Source organism: Bos mutus, chromosome 13, assembly GCF_027580195.1.
Source record: "Bos mutus isolate GX-2022 chromosome 13, NWIPB_WYAK_1.1, whole genome shotgun sequence".
NCBI classification, from domain to species: Eukaryota; Metazoa; Chordata; class Mammalia; order Artiodactyla; family Bovidae; genus Bos; species Bos mutus.
Window position 1 is genome coordinate 27,872,556 of NC_091629.1, and position 22,072 is coordinate 27,894,627.

Here is a 22,072-nt window from a genome sequence, read left to right on the forward strand (position 1 = left end):
ACTAACTTTCACTTTCTATTTCAGTTAAAGCATATCTAACTTTCAAGGGGTTTGGGGGCAAACTAAATAGATTAAACAAAAAAGTATCACAAGATACCCAGGGAAAAAATACTGTAATTCATTATCATATAAATACATGTAACAGCTCCTCTAATACTACCTTAGGAAAATCATGTGAAAATTAGATTCTGCATATCTTAATAAAAACTATAATAGAATTAAGTGGCTATAATCTGCATCTGTTATCTAGGCAAGTACAATTTGTTTCTCACAGAAAGTCAAACTTCTAGCATTAAGTAAATTAATTTAGCCTGAGAGTTTATTTTTCCACAAATGGATTAAGATGCTAAAAATTTTAAAGTGATTTATCAAAGTTTATAAAACTAAAATGTAGGGACTTCACTTTGCCAACAAAGGTCCATATAGCCAAAGCTATGTTTTTTTTAGCAGTCATATATAGATGTGAGAGCTGGACCGTAATGAAGGCTGAGCACCAAAGAACTGATGCTTTTCAACTACGGTGTTGGAGAAGACTCTTGAGACTTCCTTGGATAGCAAGATCAAACCAGTCAATCCTCAAGGAAATCAACCCTGAATATTCATTGGAAGGACTGATGCTGAAGCTCCAATACTGTGGCCACCTGATATAAAGAGCCAACTCATTGGAAAAGACCCTGATGCTGGGAAAGATTGAGGGCAGGAGGAGAAGGGGACAATAGAGGATGAGATGGTTGGATGGAATCACTGACTCAATGGACATGAGTTTGAGCAAATTCCAGGAGATAGTGAAGGACAGGGAAGCCTGGCTTGCTACAGTCCATGGGGTTACAGAGTCAGACACAGCTTAGCAACTGAGCAACAATAAAACTAACTTATTCCAAAGCAAAGGTCAGATTTAGATTTGAATTTAGGTCTCTTGTGTCACGGCCCTGTACTCTATACATCTCCTGAAGAATAACCTAAAACCAAGTATAGCTGGTATATTTCATACCAGTGCCAACAAGCAGGACCTCAAAATGAGAACTGAAAACTTAGAGAAGCATTAGTAAAGGGCATTAATTCAACACTTACAGTTGTTTTGGAACTGCTGTACCATAGGAAGACCAAAGAGTTATATCACACAGCAGACAGCCTTGTATAATTAATTTCCCTTTCCATGGAGAGATGAGAACTGTAAGAAATGAGGTTAAGAAAGAAACTGATTATTTTATTTTTGAACAAAACATTTACTTAAAGAAAAAACTAAAAAAAAAAAAAACAAATAATTTCTTACCATTTTCTCTGAGTTCAAGTCTAGGGGGGGGAAAAAGAAGCATTTTTATAAGAGCAAAGAAAACAAATCCAGTAAAACAAAGTATGCACATAATTACTTACATGCTTTTATGATCATGGGCTGGTGCTGCCATCTTTTTAGGTTCCCTGTACTGAAAAGCTACAATCAGGTAAGGACAGATCTGTCTGGGTCGCTCAGTAACAGTGCTGCCTGAAAGTTCATAGAGGTAATACTGAAAGAAGAGAAGTATTATGAGGATAGCACTACAGAATTCCTCATGTATCAAGTTTATTTCAACCCTACCCAACCTCCAAATTTAACTCATTAGATTCAGAAAAGTATCTTGCAAATGATTTATTCCCAGGTGACTATACCTGACTCAGTTCAAAGGTGCGAAAATGACTTGTCTTGTGAGAAATCTTGTTAGTATTTGCAGCCACATGGCAATCATAGCCAGAAGATGGGCTAGTATAGTTAGCTGTATAATTCTCAGACACAAACTTGACTTTTCCCTAGAATGAAAATATTAAGACTAATCAAATATCTTCAAATAGGAATAATTTTACTCTAGGATTTATTTTAAAATAGTCTAAATAAAGATGGGGATGTGTTTTGACTAACAGTACACTGTGTTAAGAACTATGGCTCTTAAAAAATTATCTTAAGACCAACAATAGTTTTAATTATCCATGAACCCCATTACATTTGTATTTAGCCCTTCAAGTTTTTTGTTTTTTCACAAACTCTGATATAATTTGGCATCTTTCTTAGGCAAACATCCACAGCTTTTTTCATAGTATTAAAGAAGTACATGAATTAGCCCAATTTAGGAGAACCATTCCTTTCAACTAGAGAAGGAAATGGCAACCCACTCCAGTATTCTTGCCTGGGAAATTCCATGGACAGAGGAGCCTGGTGGGTTATAGTCCATGGGGTCGCGAAGAGTTGGACACAACTGACTAACACTTTAACTTAACTTTATTTCTTTAAAAGAGAAATTACATAGTCCACTAAACAGACTCGCTATTCAATATATACTGAATATATATATTGAATATATTCAGACTATATCATAAAAGATGAAAAAAACTAAAATGTCAAAAGATGAGTTCCAAACTGAAGTATTAAATTATAAACTGTAAATTGCTGCTGCTGCTGCTAAGTCACTTCAATCGTGTCTGACTCTGTGCGACCCCATAGACAGCAGCCTACCAGGGTCCCCCGTCCCTGGGATTTTTCCAGGCAAAAACACGAGTGGGTTGCCATTTCCTTCTCTAATGCATGCAAATGAAAAGTGAAAGTGAAGTTGCTTAGTCATGTCCGACTCTTCGCGACCCCATGGACTGCAGCCCACCAGGCTCCTCCATCCATGGGATTTTCCCAGGCAAGAGTACTGGAGTGGGGTGCTACTGCCTTCTCTGTAAATTGTAAATTAGAGACCAAGATACTCCTTTCCAGCAGCACCCAGTAAACCAGCAAGGAACAAAAGCCCAGTAAAGCACTTCACAGGCCAATAGCCCTGATTACTCAACAGCTGACAGTGTTTTTCACTATGGAATCTCTTCATTAAGGGGTATGTATCTCCCAGAAAAAGGGAAAAGAGAACTGTTGAGTTAGTTTATCATGCAATAAAAGGTCATACAATGATTTTAAAAGCTATCTTGAATAACGTAATGACATAACATGAAAAAAATGAAAATACACCAAACAGGTACCAAAATGAGGTACAAAATAATAGGCAACTTTTATTTTTATGTTTACAAGATGCACTATTTAAATATATATATATATATGCTTGCTGTTAAGGTCCCTCCTCTTCAGCACTTGGACCACCAAGGACAATACTCAGAAGACTAATCACATGAGTGGTGCTCCAGTGAGCAGTCAGAACCTGCATCGTCTCCCCATCAAACTGGGCAGGGCTGGCTTCTGAGCAGTGAAGTAAGGAGGACTGAGAGCACATAGCCAGAAACTCAAAACTAAACAGCAGGGTCCGCCAGACAGGGTAGGGGCGTGAAACCAATGGCGAGGCACAATCTGACATAAAAAACTTGATATCTGAGCTGACAGGCATGTGGGCTGCAGCAGAACTACAGTACTTATCACAGAGCAGGAGAGGGAAATGTTAAAGGGGGAAGCAGCAGCTGGGAGCCAATAAATGCTACCTTCCCTTCAGTTCTTGGGGACAAATTTTGGAATATGGAGAACTCACACTCTTAAAAAATCAGTAGTGTTAGGTTTATAACCAAAGAACTTAGTAGGAATGCTAAAACAAAAGCACAAACAAAACAAGACCACAGAATATGTCCTCAAAAAATCCCCCGACCTCTAAAATTAGTTTTCCTACTATTTGAGTGAAAATGCTAATTGTGTGATTCACTTATACTGCATTATTTAAGGGAACTAAAAAATTTCTGAGATTATTAGTTATAGGTATCACATGAAGCTATGAACAAGATCTCAATGTTTTAGGATACAAAAATGCATAAAGATTTCTCATTTTGACAATTTAAACCAGAATGCTGCTTTCCAAATTCATCTCTTATAGCTGTATTATTTTGAAGCTTTAAGAAAAAAAATTCACAGATCATCTATTAAAAGAGTAAAAAAAAGCTTTATCCTTAAAGGAAAGCAAAGGGAGCAGTTATTTTTTCTGATTCTAAACAGCTGTCTCTGGCTGCTAAGTCACGTCAGTCGTGTCCAACTCTGTGCGACCCCATAGATGGCAGCCCACCAGGCTGCCCCATCCCTGGGATTCTCCAGGCAAGAACACTGGAGTGGGTTGTCATTTCCTTCTCCAATGCAGGAAAGTGAAAAGTGAAAGTGAAGTCGCTCAATCGTGCCCGACCCTCAGTGACCCCATGGACTGCAGCTTTCCAGGCTCCTCCGTCCATGGGATTTTCCAGGCAAGAGTACTGGAGTGGGGTGCCACTGCCTTCTCCATAACTGTCTTTGGCAAGGACTATGTTTAGCAAATGATCTGCAAAAAACATGATCAAAGACTGATAAACTTTCATTAAAAAAAAATTACACAGAAGCAAATTTAGGCTTTACCTTAATTAGATTAAAAATTACAACATAACCAGACTTCCCATGATACCAAGGTCTTGCGTGAAGATAGTCTGAGTATTTGGAAATGTACACACCTATAAAAGTATAAAAATAGATTAATTTACACTTTAAAAAGGCTGTTTACACATGGGTTACTTAAACTGAACAAGATGACACAAGGGACAAATAAAAGGTAACTTTAAAAAACTATTTTGAAAATGCTTACCTTTTAAAATCTATTTGAGATATTCTACAGGTATGGAAACATCAGAGCTAAGATAAAATATATCAGTTTGACAACCAATTTTCTATTTGGGTACAGTAACTGAAAAGGGATGAATGTATTACAATTTTGGAAAAGTCTCTTTTATTTTCCATGCAATCTTTCAGTGAAAAGGCCTGTGGTAATCTGATTCTCAAGTTATTTTTTCCAGAAAATCTCAGTAAATGTTCTTATTTAAGAATGTGTGCTGAGGTTTACTACACAGCAGGTCTGTGCCAGGCAGCAGTGATACAAAGGGAAACAGAACAAGATCCCTGTCTTTAAGCAGCATGTCCTACTGGACTGTGAATTCTAGTCAGCAGAGGTTAGATATTTTTTGTTTACCATTGCAGCCTCATTACAGACCATTGCTGTTTAAAAGAGAAGTTGAGTCTCAAGCGGGGAGAGACTCCTGTAGGTTGAGGCAGGAGAGGATGATCCCTACACAGAAGCAGCAGTGAGAAAACAGAGGAAAGAACCCATTTCAGGGATATTCCTGAACTGAGGCATTGCTTGTGAAATAGAAAAGACAGCGGTGAGAACACAGATAGAATGAACCGAGTTATAGACATGTTGTCAGAAGACTGGATTCCAATTCCAAGTTCTTCACTTACTACTACTCCTAAGCACATGACTGAGTAGTGAGAGGATGGGTGTGGGTCAGAAATCACAGGTTTTCAGGAAGATTTAAAAAGATCCATAAACCTTTAAAACTGTAATATACTATAGTAATATAAAGGCTTACTTTCATATATTTCATTATTTTACTTGAGCCAAAAACTATAAACATACATATCCAGTAGTGCTTTCTTATCATCACCCCCAGCATGTGAAGAAGAAGAATGTGTATTTGTAGGAATAATGCAGCCTCTACTCCACCGCCTACTGAAACCAGGCTCTCAAAACATCAACAATAAACTCATGCAACTGTCACATAGAAAAATGGCCTTGATTTTTAGAGGTATAAGCTGAGGCATTTGCTTGTAACTCACTTCCACATTTTTCAGGAAAAAAAAATATTTTTAGACAAATGAAGAGAATTAATGCAAAACATTATCTGGTAAATGTAGGTGATGGGTATATCATACCATGCCGCTTTTTTCTACATTAGCATTTTTCATAATGAAAAGAAGGAGGTGTTAAGGAAGAATAGGGGAAAAGAAAAAAAGGTTTCATGTAAACTGTTATTTGAGTTGTGAACTTATCCTCTTTCATGTCCTTTAGGAGAGCTGAACAGAAGTTTAAAAACATTTCCTACACACAGAGTTACCATATTAAGCCAGCAATTCCACTCCTAGGTATAACCCAGCAAAAATGAAAATACTTGTCCACATAAAGACCATATGTACAAGAATATACATACTAGCTTTTTTTAATAATAGCTAAAAAGTAGAAACGAAATGTCTACCAACTGCTGAATGGATAAAGAAAAAGTGGTACAATGGAATATTATTCAGTCAAAAAGTGAATCAAGTACATGCAACAACATAGAGAATCTCAAAAACACTAAGTAAAAAAACAGTTACTCACAAAAGGTCAGATATGATTCCATTTATATGGAATGTCTGGAATAGGTCAATCCACAGGTGCAAAAAGGAAAGCAGTGGTTACCAAGGCTGGTGAGAGGGGAGGTAACTGATGAAAACAGTCTAAAACTGACCGTGCTGACTGTTGCACAACTCTGAATGCACTAAAAAAAACACTGAACTGTATACTTCAAATGGGTGAATTGTATGGTGAATTTTATCTCAATAAAGCTGTTATTACAAAGGGCCAGCAAGAACCTAGCCATGAAGCCCCATAGTCTTTCTCACTCCTGATCTCCAACTTCTACAGCATCTGACACTGCTAATACCCCTCCGGACACCTTCTGTTTCTTGTGAGACTCCACCTCCAGATTCTTCATTCACTGGACTGCTCTCAGCTCTTCCTCTTCCTGTCCTTGCCCCATGTCCCCATCCCTTGGTCCCATACCATCTAAATAAAAGTTCTGTTCTTCACCATCTGTGCTGCCCCATGTAACAATATCTTTGGCTTCAACTAACATGCACCCTCTGCCACCTTGAGCAGCAACCTCTAGTCCTCATCCCTCTTCCAAATGTTTTCACCACCAGCAGGATAGCTTCCAGAACACTTAAGATGACCTACTGTTTCTCAAACAGCTTACTGGAATAAGTGTTCATTTATTGCGAGCTTACTAGGTGTAAGCTCCATGCTACGCACTTTTCATAGTCTCATAATCCTCACAACAAATCTAGAAGATAGTTTTATTTATTTACAGATGAAGAAAGTGAAGCTTAAAGAAATGAGGGCTAAAGCACATTCTTTTTTTTTTTCATTACCCAATTTCAGTAGTCATTAACTCATGATCACTGTTTTTATTTTATATTCACCTGTAAAAATCCCAAACTTCATATCATTTCACCCACAAGCATACCAGTATGTTTACCTAAAAGATAAGGGTTCTTTTTTCCTAGCATTATTGTTATACCTTTATCATATCTCATAATAATAATACTTCACTATCATCAAATATTCAGCCAAAGTTCAGATTCCCCACTTGCCTTATAAATATTTTTACAGATGGTTTGCTTAGATCACAATCCAAACAAGGCCATACATTGCATTTGTTTGGCTTGTGAAAGACACATATCAGTATAAGATATTGCAAGGTTTTCTGTTCATTTCCCAAGACATGTTGGTTGCTTCTTTAGAATACTGTGCACACTTCCAATACAGCATGTGTCTTATTGTGCTGCTCTTTGTACATGATTCTTTTCATTTCAAAAATAATAAATATACATTGAAGGAAAAATTCTAATCTCAATGATAAGACTACCTTTCTCCTGTAACTCATCAGCCTATCTAAAATCTCTCCTCTATTGATAATATCAATGCAGTGTAAATTTAACACTTTATATTTGATTATTTCCTTTCTCTACTCCTCATATCCCACAGTTGCCATCTTTGGTCAGTACCATCTATTCTCTATTCCTACTGCCATAATGATAGTTAGGAGGAAAGCCTCCTTAGCCCCAGATGATAGCACTGACCTCTTGAAAGATATCTGAAAGATATCTTCTAGTCCAATCATCTTTTAAAAGAGAGAACTCTATTAGAAAGCCTTAGGTTCTTAGATTCAAAGCTCATGTATATATCTAAAGTTCTGATTCCAAAGATTATTTATCATCAATGAAACTAGCTTTTAATACAGACTCTTATGTAACTAACTAAATTCCACTTCACCTTGTAAAAGAAATTCTCCTTCCTTATAGACCGTACCTTTTGCTGGGTCTCCCAGAGTGGTGATAGCACTGCTGCCCACACAGAGTCCATGCTGACATACCAACTTCGCCTTAAACAAAAGTTCGGACTTTGCTTATACCATGTTTTGGAGTCAATGAAATAACTATAATTTACATACAAACTTTCAATACAGAATCTGTACACTATATGCATTCATGGCACAAAGCAAGTTTCTATAAGGCAATTGTGTTTCAGCTAATATTAACAGTTTAAACTTTTTCATGAAATTTTACCATTTCTGCTAATGAAAATGTCACTGGCAAAACCAAATTAAACAAGCTCACAGATTAGTCCTCTCCTGAAGATTTCTTTTACGATTACAGCTTGGGAATCACGAAATTTGAAAATGCCTTACCCCCAGATGACCTTTATTTTTTTTAAAGTATGAACCCTTAACATCTTATTTGGAAGTCAACAACTAAGTAAATAAACTCTCTGGTATTACTATGTAACCATAAGGTACATGCTAATGTTAACTATCCTTTAGCAAATCTACCCCCATTCTTTAAAAATCATGATCCCAACCAAAATACTACCTGTGAATTACTTTAAGCTGGATCACAGATCTCTGGCACTGATGAAAGTGTATCTAGAAGTGTCTTTGGAGACATACCTGCACACAGCAGTTTCTTTCTCCACAATTTAGGTATAAGCAACAATACATATGTTCAATTTTCAAAACAGCATGAAACAATTCCAAGTAACTAGAATGCTGAAAGTGTTCATCTTATCCCCAAAACCATGTAATTTAAACTTGAAGAAACTTCCACGAGAAATAGAAGATATCTATGTAAACAATGATCCAGAATGGAAAAATATCCATTCACTCCATTAAAAGGCATTATTAATATTAAGAACTTTGTATTAATCGAAATCTCACTACAAGCTTACAAATGTATTTAAGATAAAACTAAAGAAAACCTTAAAAAGTTGTAGAAATTAAATCTCTTTCATGAGAAGCTTTCATTGTCATTTACACTGCTACCTAAAAAAGACTGATGAACTGGTAATGTTACAAATTTTATAGAATCAATGTTTAACTTTAATGACATAATTAATTTTGTACCTTAATATCATAAAATTAATTTTCTAAGACCAAATTTCCTTACCTGATTTTCAGTTTCAAACAGAAGAAACCCGTAAGTTTCTTGAAGTTCTTCGTGAGTATAGTTACTAGCTTTTTTTTCTTGGTAAAAAGCTTTGTACTGTATAAACAGAATAATCAAATGTTATAAACATGTTATTTTGCCTTCCAAATTAATTTTTAAAAAATGCATCAACTGAATTCCTCCTGCTAAAAGACTAATGAAATTTATTATTTTTCTATTCTCTAGAATACATTACAATTACCTTTCAAGTGATTATTACCAAGGATCGTTTATCTTGCTAAAATGTGATAGCTAAAAAGAACTAGGCTCAAATATAAAAAATGATAGGTCTATTTCTTTAAAACTAAAATAAAACTAACCACAGACACAGTGTGTACCAAGCACCTCACCTCATTTAAGAAAATGTCATTTTTCACCAAAGTCACTTGACTGTACTGAAAACCATGCTCAGATGCAGAGTCCAAGTAAGAAGTATGGAGAATTGAAACTGTCCTCTGGAAGAGAGAGTCTGAACTCAAGGATACTGTCTCAAAAACTGTAAAACACAAAAATAATGCAACTGTTTAAGATAACCAAAGGCTGCGGAAAGTGGCACACTAAATATCACTGACCAAGTCATTCATTTCCTTCCTGCATAACAAAGACATTTCCATTATGTTCTGGCCACCATATCTGGACTATCTTCAAAGACCTCATACTCGATGAAAATAACCTAAATGGATTATAACAATGGACGAATTACTTTTAATGCAAGAGTAAATCCCTTTAGGTTTAAAGCTGGGTGCTGTAATCAAGGCTGTAAAAGCAGATGCATCTATAGTGTCAAGCTGGAGGTCAGCGACTGCTTAGATCAATGCTTCTTGTTCCTAAGTTTTTGTAAATCTAGGCCACATTTTGGAGAAGTCAGTGGCAGCCCACTCCAGTACTCTTGCCTGGAAAATCCCATGGACGGAAGAGCCTGGTAGGCTGCAGTCCATGGGGTTACTAGGAGTTGGATGCGACTGAGAGACTTCACTTTCACTTTTCACTTTCATGCACTGGAGAAGGAAATGGCCACTCACTCCAGTGTTCTTGCCTGGAGAATCCCAGGGACAGAGGAGCCTGGTGGGCTGCCATCTATGGGGTCACACAGACTCAGACACAACTGAAGCGACTTTGCAGCAGCAGCAGGCCACATTTTGATAAACTTAACCTTCCCAGTGGCTCACCAAATCTACAGAGAAGTCTGTGAGGTTCCATGGAAAGGGGCTACTACTGCATACTCACTTGACCCTGGAGTACAGAATGAAGGGAGCAAAGGCTATAAAGAGTTTTGCCAAGAGAACACACAGGTCATAGCCAACACCCTCTTCCAACAACACAAGAGAAGGCTCTACACATGGACATCACCAGATGGTCAATATCAAAATCAGACTGATTATATTCTTTGCAGCCAAAGATGGAGAAGCTATACAGTCAGCAAAAACAAGACCGGGAGCTGACTGTGGCTCAGATCATGAACTCCTTATTGCCAAATTCAGACTTAAATTGAGAAAAGTAGGGAAAAACCACTAGACCATTCAGGTCTGACCTAAATCAAATCCCTTATGAGTATACAGTGGAAGTGACAAATAGATTCAAGGGATCAGATCTGATAGAGTGCCTGAAGAACTATGGACGGAGGTTCGTGACACTGTATAGAAGGCAGGGATCAAGACGATCCCCAAGAAAAAGAAATGCAAAAAGGCAAAATGGTTGTCTGAGGAGGCCTTACAAATAGCTATGAAAAGAAGAGAAGCAAAAGGCAAAGGAGAAAAAGAAAGATATACCCATCTGAATGCAGAGTTCCAGAGAATAGCAAGGAGAGATAAGAAAGGCTTCCTCAGACATTAATGCAAAGAAATAGAGGAAAACAATAGAATGGAAAAGACTAGAGATCTCTTCAAGAAAATTAGAGACACCAAGGGAACATTTCATGCAAAGATGGGCGCAATAAAGTACAAAAATGGTATGAACATGACAGAAGCAGGAGGTATTAAGAGGTGGCAAGAATACACAGAAGAACTATACAAAAAAGATCTTCATGACCCAGATAATCACAATGGCATGATCACTCACCTAGAGCCAGACATCCTGGAATGTGAAGTCAAGTGGGCCTTAGGAAGCATCACTACGAAGAAAGCTAGTGGAGGTGAAGGAATTCCAACTGAGCTATTTCAAATCCTAAAAGATGATGCTGTGAAAGTGCTGCACTCAATATGCCAGCAAATTTAAAAAACTCAGCAGTGGCCACAGGACTGGAAAAGGTCAGTTTTCATTCCAATCCCAAAGAAAGGCAATGCCAAAGAATGCTCAAACTACCACACAACTGCACTCATCTCACACACTAGTAAAGCAATGCTCAAAATTCTCCAAGCCAGGCTTCAACAGAATGTGAACTGTGAACTTCCAGATGTTCAACCTGGATTTAGAAAAGGCAGAGGAACCAGAGATCAAATTGCCAACATCTGCTGGATCATCGAAAAAGCAAGAGAGTTCAGAAAAACATCTATTTCTGCTTTATTGACTACTCCAAAGCCTTTGACTGTGTGGACCACCATAAACTGTGGAAAATTCTTCGAGAGATGAGAATACCAGACCATCTGACCTGCCTTCTGAGAAATCTGTATGCAGGTCAAGAAGCAACAGATAGAACTGAACAAGGAACAACAGACTGGTTCCAAATTGGGAAAAGAGTATGTCAAGGCTGTATATTGTCCCCCTGCTTATTTAACTTATATGCAGAGCACATCATAAGAAATGCTGGACTGGATGAAGCACAAGCTGGAATCAAGACTGCTGGAGAAATATCAATAACCTCAGATACACAGATGATACCACACTTATGGCAGAAAGCAAAGAACTAAAGAGCCTCTTGATGAAAGTAAAAGAGAGTGAAAAAGTTGGCTTAAAACTCGACATTCAGAAAACTAAGATCACAGAATCCAATCCCATCACTTTATGGCAAATAGATGAGTAAACAGTGGAAACAGTGACAGACTTTATTTTTTGAGGCTCCAAAATCACTGCAGATGGTGACTGCAGCCATGAAATTAAAAGATGCTTGCTCCTTGGAAGAAAAGTTATGACCAAACTAGACAGTATATTAAAAAGCAGAGACATTACTTTGCCAACAAAGGTCCGTCTAGTCAAGGCTATGGCTTTTCCAGTAGTCATGTATGGCTATGAGAGTTGGATTAGAAAGAAAGATGAGCACAGAACAATTGATGCTTTCGAACTGTGGTGCTGGAGAAGACTCCTGAGAGTCCCTTGAACAGCAAGGAGATCCAACAAGTCTATCCTAAAGGAAATCAGTCCTGAATATTCACTGGAAGGACTGATGCTGAAGCTGCAACTCCAATACTTTGGCCACCTGATGCGAAGAGCTGACTCATTTGAAAAGACTGATCCTGGGAAAGATTGAAGGCAAGAAGAGAAGGGGATGACAGAGGATAAGATGGCTGGATGCCATCACCGATTCAATGGACATGAGTTTGAGTAAAACTCTGGGAGAGTTGGTGTTGGACAGGGAGGCCTGGCGTGCTGCAGTCCATGGGGTCACAAAGAATCAGACATGACTGAGCAACTGAACTGAACTGCACACTCAGCAAACACATCAGAAATTGTTTTTCTCTGAGCCTTCCTCATCAGCCTGGAAATGTCTACTGAACTTTACTTCTTACGGATTATATTACAAAATCATCATTTTATGAAAATAAAAATTTATTACTTTTTTTGAAAGTGCTTTTTTCAAACCATACCCATGTACCATCTGAGAGATGCCAGGCTACCTCTCCTATGAAAGCCATGTTTCCTATAGTTGAGAATTAACGACCCAATCAAGCAATTTTCCTGGTTGGGCCTTTGTCCTTTTTACGCATCCTCACTCAGCGAGAACTAAGACTAATGAAGTCTCATAACATTTAACTATTTGCTTTGTTTACTCCTTTCTATTTGGATCCTCTATTCTCTTTAACCAAGGTGGGGAAAAGGATACACACAGATTACTTCTAAAGAGAACACAGTAATGTATATAACACTGGAAGTTTTGACCTTATAGTATAATTAAGTATGTTAATATGGTTTTCCTACTTTTATCAGAACTCAGCCAATTACATTAAAATTCATAAGCTGAAAAGAATATAAGCTTTTCAAATAAAATTAATTTATGAATAACAGATTTAAAAAAAAAACCCTAAACTATTACAGAAATTAAAACAAACATTTCAGGAAAATTAATTTGTACTAAACTGTCCTAACACTTTAATTCACAAGGTAATTTGAAAATGCTTTTAGTAACAAAACTTCCTAGAATCAAAAAATAAAAGATTATAAATAGCAAGGAAGGAAGAAAAAGATAAAACATTTATTTTTATTTTTCCTCAGTTTCATCTTCTCTCTTTCAATATTAATATAATGAAGTGAAAGTGAAAGTCACTCAGTCGTGTCCAACTTGCTTTGTGACCCCATGGACTGTAGCCTGCCAGGCTCCTCTGTCCATGGAATTCTCCAGGCAAGAATACTGGATCAATATACCAATGCTATTAAAAAAAAAAAAAAAAAGATATTCTAAAGTCCTTCAAATAGCAAAACACCAATGATAGTAATTAAAAATTTGGCTTTTTCAAATTTATTGAAATTTAACTTTTTCAAAGTTGACTTTGTTCAGCTAATAAGTCAAAACAAACTGGGAAGCCTACGCACTTGCAAGTTCATTTTACAAATAATCTGTACTGCTAGCTCAAATGAAAATCAAGATTCCCTTAAAAATCATAATTTTTGGAACCCAGTATTAATATTTAATATTTTTAAAAAGACTATATTTTAAAAATCTAAGTATACTCTTAGGCTCCATATCTGTGAAAGATTTTGCTTAAAAAAGTTCTTGTAGTTCTGGAAATGAACAAACTATGATTAACAACTATCTTAAATTGTACACAATGTTAACAGATAGGCACAGATTTTAAATTTCAGAAGTAGTAAAAACTACATATTTCCCCAATTTTGAGTGTCAATGCACAATAATAAACTGAAACATGGGAGAAATAATGCAATTAAAAAAAAAAAACCAAAAACCTGTCTAACGCAGTGTGGGGAAAACAGTTCCCAATAAAGCTATGACTAATGGTGATGATTTAAAATAAACAAGGCAGAACAAGTAAAGTAAATCACTTATTTCGTACTTTCATATTATAATTTCTAAGACTATTTACAGCTAAAAATGCTTCCCCTTTTAGGTTAGCACTCAATAGCCATACGTTATAAAAGTAATAATTTTACAGTTGACAGAAGGAAAAGCATATCAAAAGAAAACTTAATGGAAAACCATGGTAAATCCTGAATCTTTTATGATTTCATAATAAATAACCTCAATTATACTCTCAAAAAAGTACGTTTCCTGCTCTTTATGTAAGGAGATAAATGAGAATGTTTATTGAGAAGTCTCTGCCCACACAACGCACTCTCATTTAATCACCTAATAAGTGTACAAAACAAGGAGCACTAAATAAAAGGATAGTTTTATCTTTTTTGCTGAGCAATACACATGCTTTATTTAAACCATTCAAGAATATCAGAATATTAAGAGAAAGAAGAGGGGGCTATTCCACAAAGAAATTTAAACAACATCTAAGAGGGTAACTTGAAAAATATCTGATTGTAAAGTATAAAGAGTGTCCCCTAAGACTTAAGTGACAAACAGAGTGCACATGGAAAAAATTTAAGTTCAATTGAAATGGCTGTAAAAACTGAGTTAATGCTCTTTACTGTAGCACCTGGCTTTGGGTACATTTCTCTTGCCTGGAAAATCCCATGGACGGAGGAGCCTGTTAGGCTGCAGTCCATGGGGTCACTAAGAGTCAGACACGACTGCACGACTTCACTTTCACTTTTCACTTTCATGCACTGGAGAAGGAAATGGCAACCCACTCCAGTGTTCTTGCCTGGAGAATCCCAGGGACAGGGGAGCCTGGTAGGCTGCCGTCTATGGGGTCGCACAGAGTCAGACACGACTGAAATGCCTTAACAGCAGCAGCAGCTCTGCTATTTGTGGATTTTATCTTAAAAGTTAGGTCAAGCTTGACACGAGAAGTTGGACTCTGCTCACAGTGCCCTGAATCATCTCCCCTATCTCAAACTCCATCAGGGATACTGAGTGACTTGACATGAGGGACATTTCTTTCTCTAACTTCTAATAAGAGAGACAAGGAAATTATAAACCAATTTCTCATGCTATGTCACAAGCATCTGTTTTCCATTTTATAAGCATCTGGTCTGTAAGCAAATAATGAGATGAATAAATGGCAACACCTTAGGTGTCACAATAATTCTAACAGAAACTAACCACTTCTACAACTCCCCTGGACATATCCTGCCTGTGATTAAGCAACAGCATTTCCACTCTAGATGCCTATATAGTTTATCTCCTCTAAGTAGGTTATTTGATAGTTGTTGAAGGAACAGCCAAGTCCTTAATCACCTAATCTGAAAAGGTATCTTTGATACCTTTAAGATATCAAAGGACTGCCAGTTTAAGATAAATACAACTTGTTCAGAACACAATTTGTCAGAAGTAACAAAAACTTAAATGGGCATACTAAATAACCATTTCATTCCTGGGTATCTATTCCTCAAAAATATTAGCAAAGTGCAGAGGTGATATGTACAAGGATGTTCCACACACCAGCACCTGTAACACGAAAAACAATGGAGATAACCTAAGTGAAAGTGAAAGTCGCTCAGTCCTGTTAGACTCTTTGCGACTCCATGGACTATACAGTCCCTGGAATTCTCCAGGCCAGAATACTGGAGTGGGTAACCATTCCCTTCTTCAGGGGATCTTCCCAACCTGGGGATCAAACCAAGGTATCCCATATTACAGGCAGATTCTTTACCAATTGAGCCACCAGGGAAGCCTTGGAGATAACCTAAACTGCCGTCAACAGGGAAACACCTTGCAACTATTAAATAAAAACAAAGTAAATCTGTATATACTAATGTACGGAGATATCTACTGTATACTACTGAGGGAATAAATGCATTATATAATGTTATTTTGGTAAAAAAAAATTATGTGTTTGAAAGTATACAGAAAAAGATCTAGAAAGAGAGAGGAAATCCAACAGTTATTAACAGTGTTTATGCCAATGGTGACTGGGGAGCTGACAAAAAGGAGACCTTGTACTTTTACCTTACATATGTTACTACAATTTAGATTTTTCTTATATAAGCATGTATTACTTCTACTATTTAACATATCTCAACTTAAAATCAAGTAAAATAAATAATTTCAAAGAAACACAGAGAGTGACAATTTCTCTTGAACAGATACATTTTCTGATGCAATTTGAAAACTTAATTACCTATCAATTTTGGACTATTAAAAAAATTTTGCAGCTACTGGAAATTATAATTTTTTTTAAAGTCCTTGCATTTACATGATCTAAATTAAAATTTTAAAAACTGCATTGTTCAACTCTGGATTCATCAGCAATAACTTAGACCATTTGTTTAATACCCACTCTTTTCTGATATGAACCCTGTCTCAGTCTTCTCTAAGAGGGGATGCAGCTGGGAGGGTGGTCTTAATTCATTTTCACCAAGTATACCCCCAGAATTCTTGACATACTCCTGTTCTCTGTTAATGTCATAAATGCTAAAACAAAAAAAGAGAAAATTAAATCATAAAGTGAGTAGTTCTATTTTGGGCATATCTACTATATAAATAAATGTTTACTGAGCATTAGGTACAATTTTGTAATATTTACTTTGTCAAGTCTCCAGAGCTAAAGGCTAAAGCTCTACTGATTTGCTCTATAAGAAGTAATAACCCACATAAACTGAAATGTTGTTTCTCCAATCCTTTAATTTCTAAAGGAAATTTTCTTCACAGAAATAAATAGAAATCATTTTTGCCTTATTGAAAAAAACCTTTCAGATGAGATCAGGGTGGTACAGTCTTAGATGAGGAAAAAAGCCTCTCAAAGTAAACAGATTATAGAACCACACTCATGTTCTACTGATTGGAAATAATAAAATCAAACAGAAGACAAATAAAACCTCTCTCTACCCCTAAATTCAGTTCAGTTCAGTCGCTCAGTTGTGTCCAACTCTTTGCGACCCCATGAATCACAGCACGCCAGGCCTCCCTGTCCATCACCAACTCCTGGAGTTCACTCAAACTCATGTGCATCAAGTCGGTGATGCCATCCAGCCATCTTATCCTCTGTCGTCCCCTTCTCCTCCTGCCCCGAGTCCCTTCCAGCATCAGAGTCTTTTCCAATGAGTCAACTCTTCACATGAAGTGGCCAAAGTATTGGCGTTTCAGCCTCAGCATCAGTTCTTCCAATGAATACCCAGGACTGATCTCCTTTAGGATGGACTGGTTGGATCTCCTTGCAGTCCAAGGGACTCGTAAGAGAATTTTCCAGCACCACAGTTCAAAAGCATCAATTGTTCGGCACTCAGCTTTCTTCACAGTCCAACTCTCACATCCATACATGGCCACAGGAAAAACTATAGCCTTGACTAGACGGACCTTTGTTGGCAAAGTAATGTCTCTGCTTGTGAATATGCTATCTAGGTTGGTCATAAGTTTCCTTCCAAGGAGTAAGAGTCTTTTAATTTCATGGCTGCAATCACCATCTGCAGTGATTTTGGAGCCCCCAAAAATAAAGTCTGACACTATTTCCACTTTTTCCCCATCTATTTCCCATGAAGTGATGGGACCAGATGCCATGATCTTAGTTTTCTGAATGTTGAGCTTTAAGTTAACTTTTTCACTCTCTTCCTTCACTTTCAGCAAGAGGTTTTTTAGTTCCTCTTCACTTTCTGCCATAAGGGTGGTGTCATCTGCATATCTGAGGTTATTGATATTTCTCCTGGCAATCTTGATTCTAGCTTGTGCTTCTTCCAGCCCAGCATTTCTCATGATGTACTGTGCATATAAGCTAAATAAGGAGGGTGACAATATACAGCCTTGACATACTCCTTTTCCTATTTGGAACCGGTCTGTTGTTCCATGTCCAGTTCTAATTGTTGCTGCCTGACCTGCATATAGGTTTCTCAAGAGGCAGGACAGGTGGTCTGATATTCCCATCTCTTTCAGAATTTTCCAGTTTATTGTGATCCACACAGTTAAAGGCTTTGGCATAGTCAATAAAACAGAAATAGATGTTTTTCTGGAACTCTCTTGCTTTTTCGATGATCCAGCAGATGCTGGCAATTTGATTTCTGGTTCCTCTGCCTTTTCTAAAACCGGTTTGAACATCTGTAAGTTCACGGTTCACGTATTGCTGAAGCCTGGCTTGGAAAATTTTGAGCATTACTTTACTAGCGTGGGAGATGAGTGCAATTGTGTAGTATATGATTCAACCTTTATTAAACGAAACTGTTAGTGCTGACTATTATGTATCTAGTACTATGCTATACCTTGGATTTCATGAGACAAGTGAAACTATCTCATTGAAAAAGCGTTTACAGTGAAAGTGCCTGTGAAGCCCAGGGATCTTATAATGTGCTCACAAAATATTCCTAGAGTGAATTCTGGGAGGCAAGGGTTGTGTCTTCTGGTGACAGTGGTCTCAAAGAGGAAACCAGTTGAGTTGGAAATCTCTTCCACCTCAAAGGAAGTCAAAACCCTCCCAAGCCAGATTACACTTGCAAGTTACAAGAGGAGTAGCAATAAAGGCACCATATTTTTAAAAACAAACCTTGGATGAAGGAGCAAAGGAGGGAACCCTTAAGACTGAAAACTGCTCTGTTGCATCACTACACTGGACTCAAACACATCTTCAGAGCTAGAATAAGATGAAGGCAGAGAGAGAGCATCTTTTCCTTTGTCCTTTGTGAGAAAACTTTCCCAGAATTCTCTCTGCAGGTGGCCATTCTCACCTCACTGGCCAGAACTGAGTCACATGTTTTTACTAAAACAGCCACGAACCAAGGAGAGTAGAATTACTGTAATTAGCTCAGAGTAATATTCACATAGCCACACCACTCTCATCCTCCCATGCCACTCGTGAAGCATGAGATTCCCCCCAAATCTAGGCAAAATTGTGATCTGGGGGAAGGTAAGAAAAGGGGAGATAATTATTGGAAGGCGGCCATTGACATCATCACATTAAGGTCTTCGAACAAGTCAGTGGTAGGTCTGCACTAGAATCCTGGTTTCCTGACCCACAATTTAATTCTCCTCTTGACATAAATAATAAATGGATACCATCAAATACTGCTACTTTTCTAAAGAATTTTAAATAAATCCACACAACTCCACCACAAATCCTGTTTGAAAAAAGGTATATATAACTATACATGTTATTTTTTTGTAAAGCATATTGAATTTCCCAAATAATGAACTGCTTGCAGTTTCTCATGTGTATCATACTTCTATCTCGGCATTTGCTCCTACTTATATTGCCTTGAAAACGTATATACTAGTACTCCCCCTTTTTTGGCTTCCTTGTCATTTGAATACTTGCTCAGATTTCAAGTATCAGTGCCTCTCTGAAACATTTCATGACACATCCCATCTCAATAACAGTGGCTGTTTGTATCATTATGTATCCACTGTATCTTGTTGCAGATTCTAATAGGTGTGGCTGTTTTTAGGAGAGTTCTTCAGCTTTATTATCTAATCTCTTCCTGTTTTCTGAATAATTCCTCTTTTAAAAAATAGAATCTCTTCTATTTAGTATTTAGAATACTAAAATCCTAAAATATAGTACTGGCAAAGAGAATCCATGAGGAACTAGAATAACAACAGAGGTTATTTAGGGTACATTCTTGAAGTGTATGACAAACCACACTAATAAGTTAAAATTATCACGAGGGGCTGCTGGAGCATGGAATGAAGGTGGAGAGCCATAAGTCAGTGTGTCTAAAGGAAGTTACTGCATCAGTTCAGTTCAGTCACTCAGTCGTGTCCGACTCTTTGTGACCCCATGAATTGCAGCACGCAAGGCCTCCCTGTCCATCACCAACTCCTGGAGTTCACTCAAACTCACGTCCAATGCCATCCAGCCATCTCATCCTCTGTCGTCCCCTTCTCCTCCTGCCCCCAATCCCTCCCAGTATCAGGGTCTTTTCCAATGAGTCAACTCTTCGCATGAGGTGGCCAACGTATTGGAGTTTCAGCTTTAGCATCAGTCCTTCCAACGAATACCCAGGACTGATCTCCTTCAGAATGGACTGGTTGGATCTCCTTGCAGTCCAAGGGACTCTCAAGAGTATTCTCCAACACCACAGTTCAAAAGCATCAATTCTTCAGCGCTCAGCTTTCTTCACAGTCCAACTCTCACATCCATACATGACTACTGGAAAAACCATAGCCTTGACTAGACGGACCTTTGTTGGCAAAGTAATGTCTCTGTTTTTTAATATGCTATCTAGGTTGGTCATACGTTTCCTTCCAAGGAGTAAGAGTCTTTTAATTTCACGGCTGCAATCGCCATCTGCAGTGATTTTGGAGCCCCCCAAAATAAAGCCTGATACTGTTTCCACTGTTTCCCATGAAGTGGTACTTCTTTCCAAATAGATGACGTACACAAGTTTTTGTTGATGCCCAGTATTTTTTTCATTTATGTAGTATTAATTTGGCCATACTTAGCCTAAAAAAAAAATTGACGCTCCTAAATAAATCTATTCATTTAATGTAACAGAGAAAAATGTCCTACCATAAACTGTTTAGAGGAAAGAAAAGCTGATTACAAAGAAGTACTAATATGTGTGTCACACACACAGATATATATAAAGGCCTTAAGAACATATACTAGGACTTAAATGGTGGTTATCATCTGTATAACACTTACCAATATCTTATCTTTTTCTTGTTTATTTGATTATGTTCCCACCACTAGATTATTATAATAGTTTCGTGAATACAGAGTATCTTTTTCCATGCTGTACCCCAGTGCCCAGAACAGTGCCTGGTACAGTTAGGTTTCAATAAACATTCACATAACCAGTGAATCAATCAGTATTCCAGATCACTTCATTTCCCTACTTAAGCCCTGAGACCTCCCTGCACACACTGCTCAGTGGCGATGTGAAATCCAGCCCTTGCTTACTCCCTTCACCTTACCCTGGCTTTCTACTAAGGTCCAGCTACCCTGGTCTTTGCATTCAAGCTCTTTGCTCTTCTCAGGCCTTTGCACTTGCTGTTATTTCTGACTGGAATGCTGGGTCTTCCTTTATGCCCATGACTTAGCTCCCTCTCTTCTTTTACTGAAATCTAGAAGTTATTTCCTCAGATAAACCTCTGATTATCCCCACCTAAAGTAGGCATTTTCTTTGAAGCACTCACTACTTCAACTATCTTGTCAATTTACTTTTGAGGTGTGTGTCCCTCTTCCCCACCAGAATGTAAGGTGCACACAGGTAGATACTGTCTTGCTCACAAAGTCCCCCAGTACCCAGGAGAGCTTCTGGACCATGGTACCCAATACTCTACCAAGTCAACTTTGAGTGCATCAAATACAGCTAATTTTTGTTTCTTTTTTTTTTTTTTTTACAGCTTTATGTATTACCTGAAATTTTATGTAAGCATAAATATAATCTGGAGAAATAAAGCTATTTTCATTTTGGAAGAAAAAGAACTCCCATTGCCCTAAGTAGTAGCAAATTAGTTTTAAAAAATGAAGACAAAGCAAACAAATGCAAATAGCATTTCCCAGAAGCCCAAACAGTAAGACACCCATAAGACAAAGCTCCTGTATATAAAACAGAAAATACTATAGAATGAGAAACATATGATTTTCATAACAATCTTAAAATATATAAAAAAGTCTGCCATGCACAAAAGTTTAAATGTTTTCTAACGTCAAGATAATCATGCAGATAAAGAATAAAAACCAAGGTATTCTTGCTATTATTTGGTATCACTGCTTTAAAGGATGCAGTTCAAAGGACGCCCTAAAATACTACATGTCTACACACACACACACACACACACACGAGATGTGAGGAGTGCTGCCATCTTCTACAGCACCCTGGCAAGGGTCTCCCCTTTACCATGCCGGCAGAATTCCACCAGTTACAGCAAAGATGCTCCATAAA

The 22,072-nt window shown here is 37.5% G+C and overlaps 1 protein-coding gene across 5 annotated transcripts in view; it reads right to left on the bottom strand.

Annotated features, from left to right (window-relative positions):
- Window positions 1–22,072, bottom strand: part of TASOR2 (transcription activation suppressor family member 2) — a 62,834-nt gene that overhangs the window by 32,293 nt on the left and 8,469 nt on the right. For 4 of the 5 annotated variants that reach the window (XM_070381204.1, XM_070381203.1, XM_070381207.1 and 1 more), the window contains 9 exons: window positions 16,540–16,673; window positions 9,391–9,536; window positions 9,002–9,097; window positions 7,869–7,941; window positions 4,328–4,419; window positions 1,648–1,785; window positions 1,375–1,505; window positions 1,274–1,293; window positions 1,072–1,171 (listed from right to left, as the gene is read on the bottom strand). In XM_070381204.1, the coding sequence (XP_070237305.1) occupies window positions 1,072–1,171; window positions 1,274–1,293; window positions 1,375–1,505; window positions 1,648–1,785; window positions 4,328–4,419; window positions 7,869–7,941; window positions 9,002–9,097; window positions 9,391–9,536; window positions 16,540–16,673 (930 nt within the window). The remainder of the gene's footprint in view (window positions 1–1,071; window positions 1,172–1,273; window positions 1,294–1,374; window positions 1,506–1,647; window positions 1,786–4,327; window positions 4,420–7,868; window positions 7,942–9,001; window positions 9,098–9,390; window positions 9,537–16,539; window positions 16,674–22,072) is intronic. The other variant, XM_070381205.1, reaches the window with a different exon arrangement.